At 34.3% G+C, this 2,831-nt stretch overlaps 1 protein-coding gene across 1 annotated transcript; it reads right to left on the bottom strand.

Moving 5' to 3' along the window:
- Window positions 1-528: 528 nt before the first annotated feature.
- On the bottom strand, window positions 529-1,714 carry LOC106321585 (GDSL esterase/lipase EXL1-like). The gene is made up of 3 exons (XM_013759834.1): window positions 1,341-1,714; window positions 963-1,093; window positions 529-874 (listed from the first exon to the last, which is right to left on the bottom strand). The coding sequence occupies exons 1-3, from the start codon at window positions 1,648-1,650 to the stop codon at window positions 611-613; spliced, it is 705 nt and encodes a 234-aa protein (XP_013615288.1). The 5' UTR covers window positions 1,651-1,714; the 3' UTR covers window positions 529-610.
- Window positions 1,715-2,831: the final 1,117 nt, after the last annotated feature.

Consider the following 2,831-nt stretch of genomic DNA (forward strand, 5'->3'; position numbering starts at 1 on the left):
TTGAAATGTTACAAATGTTACAATATCTTTGAATATGACAATAAAACAATATTTTAGTAATATTTTTATATATATAGTTACGATTTTAATAATGAAATAATAATCCAAAATATATATATAGAAGAAGATACACATACATGTGAAAGTTTCAAACAATCTATTCAATGAAAAACATATACCGTAAACTTATTATGTTTTTAAAATTTACAGACACATATATATTATAATATATACCAATTTAGAATTGAAAACAAAATATTTATATAAAAATAAATGAAAACAAAAATCTGTGCGGCTGCACGTATCGAGATCTAGTCTATAATTACAATAGTACAGTACTCAATTAAGAGAAGAAAGGTCAACAATCAACATGAATTTATGATAATTGATAACCTTGCAGTAAGTAAAACTGTAAAAGTCATCCCTATTAAGGATTTTTCAAGTATAGACTTTCACAATATATTAATATTTATAATAAGAAAATTTCTCAAAACTTAACAGATTTGTGCCAAAGTCTTTTATTTGAAAATTTTTTATATATTTTTTTTAAAAATTCACCTATTATAATATCAATGTACGGTTAAAGATTTTCTTTAAAAACTCTAGCTAATTAATGCTCTAAATACCGTTGGCTTTTTACCCTAGCAAAAGAGCGAGCATTGTGGGCCATAAGAGCAGTGAAAGAAGCCACGCTGTATTGGAGCTGAGTCGTAGGGAGACTAAAGAAGTTGTTTGCGATATCGTTACTACCACATATAATAACGAACAAGCTATTCGTAATTATGAACGTTGTCCTCTCTTGTCCCACCATTCCATTCAATTTCTCTATATACTCTTCAAAAAATTTCAGTTGTTGCGATAATGGTATTCCTCCCTTTAACGATTAAAAGAAAGAAATAATAGTTAATATTTAAAAGTTCATTAGATAAACATATAACATAAGAAGTGGTGATTAGCTATACCGCTATTTGTGTTGTCAAAGGAACATAACCAGCACCACCCGAAGCAAATGTTACACCGGTTAAGAGATCTTCTTGTCTTAGATTAGGATCTCGGTATGCTGGTATAGTTGGCTTAATCCCTAATTCTTCCGCTATAAAAACATTAAAGAACGGAAATATAATATAATTAGATTATACATTGCAACTTGGTGTTTAACTTTAGTCTTTATTGTACATATCAATTTATTTGAGTGTACGAAATAAAGTTGTTCACGGGTGGCAAGTCATTAACAAGCTAGCTAATGCATTCGATATGTAGATAAATAATGTGTGGTTAGTGTTATGGAACACTTTAGAAGATTAGTCAACGAAGAAAAGTAAAACACGAGGTAAACAAACCTAGAATATCAGTTGGGACTTTTCCATTGGAGAATCTTCCAGTCGGAACTCCACCGTCGAAATCAATACCATAAGGAGGATAATCACATCTAGCCTCCGTTATCAAATCGTCGTTGTTCCCTGCATCAACAATTGAATCTCCGAACACTATTATAGCCGGAACGGTCGTGTTTTCCGGAAGTTTCACTAAAGCATTAGTGTTTGTAGTAAACAACAACACAAGGAATGAAATACACAAACATAGTATGGACGAAGAAGAGGGAAAAAGATATGAAATGATGTGATGATGAATAGAACGACGTCGGTCCATAGTTTGCTATGTAAGTAAAGTGTATATGTGTGAGAGAGTCTTGTTTCTTTGACAGCTTTTGATTATGAATATAAATAGTCCTCCTCCCGCTTGTGTGAGGAGTTTGGTTTGGTTGCGGTCATAAATTGAAGACAATGACTTATTTTTTCTCTGTCTACATGATATTCTAATATCTCAGTACGTGTTTTGGTTAGTGGACCAGTGTTTTTAATTAACAACGACACTTTTCCAATCACAAAATGCCATTTGACCTTTGTTTCAAACTTTCGACATGTTGACTCAATAATGATTAGATAGAAAGAACTATTCCTAAACGGTACTAATTATTCCTAGTAAGAACTTTGAAGCAGATTTAATTAGCCTGAAGCACACCTAACCAAACCGAGAAAACTGAGTCGTGAGCTGAGTAGCGATGTTAAGGACTCCTGCCAACACTACAAGAAAACACCAGTATTCCGACGACAAATATCGTCTATTCCGAAGACATACCAACGAGAATGATCGTCGGAAATTTCTCGTCGGAAAGTAAAATTTCCTCGAAATTTCCTCGGAAAATTCCGAGGGAATACCGAGAATTAAAGATTCCGAGGACATTCTGAAGAAACATTTCCTAGGACTGTTCGTCGGTATCTCCTCGGATATTTCCGATGGAACGGTCCTCGGAAACATTCCGAGAGAAAAGAGGTATCGGAATATTCCGATGAACTTTGGCCGTCGGAATATTCCGAGAAACCTTTGCCGTCGGAATATTCCGAGAAACCTTTGCCGTCGGAATATTCCGAGAAACCTTTGCCGTCGGAATATTCCGAGAAACCTTTGCCGTCGGAATATTCCGAGAAACCTTTGCCGTCGGAATATTCCGAGGAAGTGTATCCGTCGGGATATTCCGAGGAGATATGCCTTCGGAATATTCCGAGGAACTTCGGCCGTCAGAATATTCCGAGAAACCTTTGCCGTCGAAATATTCCGAGGAAGTGTATCCGTCGGGATATTCCGAGGAGATATGCCCTCGGAATATTCCGAGGAATTTGTCGTCGGAATATCCCGAGGGATAAACTTCCTCGGAATATTCCCAAAAATAATTTATTTTTTAAAATTAAAAATTTATTTTTTTTTAATTGAAATTCGAAAATATAAAATTAAAATTGAAATAGAAAACATATTAGATAATATTCAAAGTT

This window comes from Brassica oleracea, unplaced genomic scaffold (assembly GCF_000695525.1).
Source record: "Brassica oleracea var. oleracea cultivar TO1000 unplaced genomic scaffold, BOL UnpScaffold02077, whole genome shotgun sequence".
Lineage (NCBI taxonomy): Eukaryota > Viridiplantae > Streptophyta > Magnoliopsida > Brassicales > Brassicaceae > Brassica > Brassica oleracea.

Excerpts from the sequence above, each read along its gene's own strand:
- LOC106321585 (XM_013759834.1), bottom strand. The coding sequence starts at position 1,650 with ATGGACCGACGTCGTTCTATTCATCATCACATCATTTCATATCTTTTT. Across the intron at positions 1,094-1,340 it reads AGTCCCAACTGATATTCTAG|CGGAAGAATTAGGGATTAAG; the intron begins GTTTGTTTACCT and ends ATGTTTTTATAG. Across the intron at positions 875-962 it reads CTTTGACAACACAAATAGCG|GGAGGAATACCATTATCGCA; the intron begins GTATAGCTAATC and ends TAATCGTTAAAG.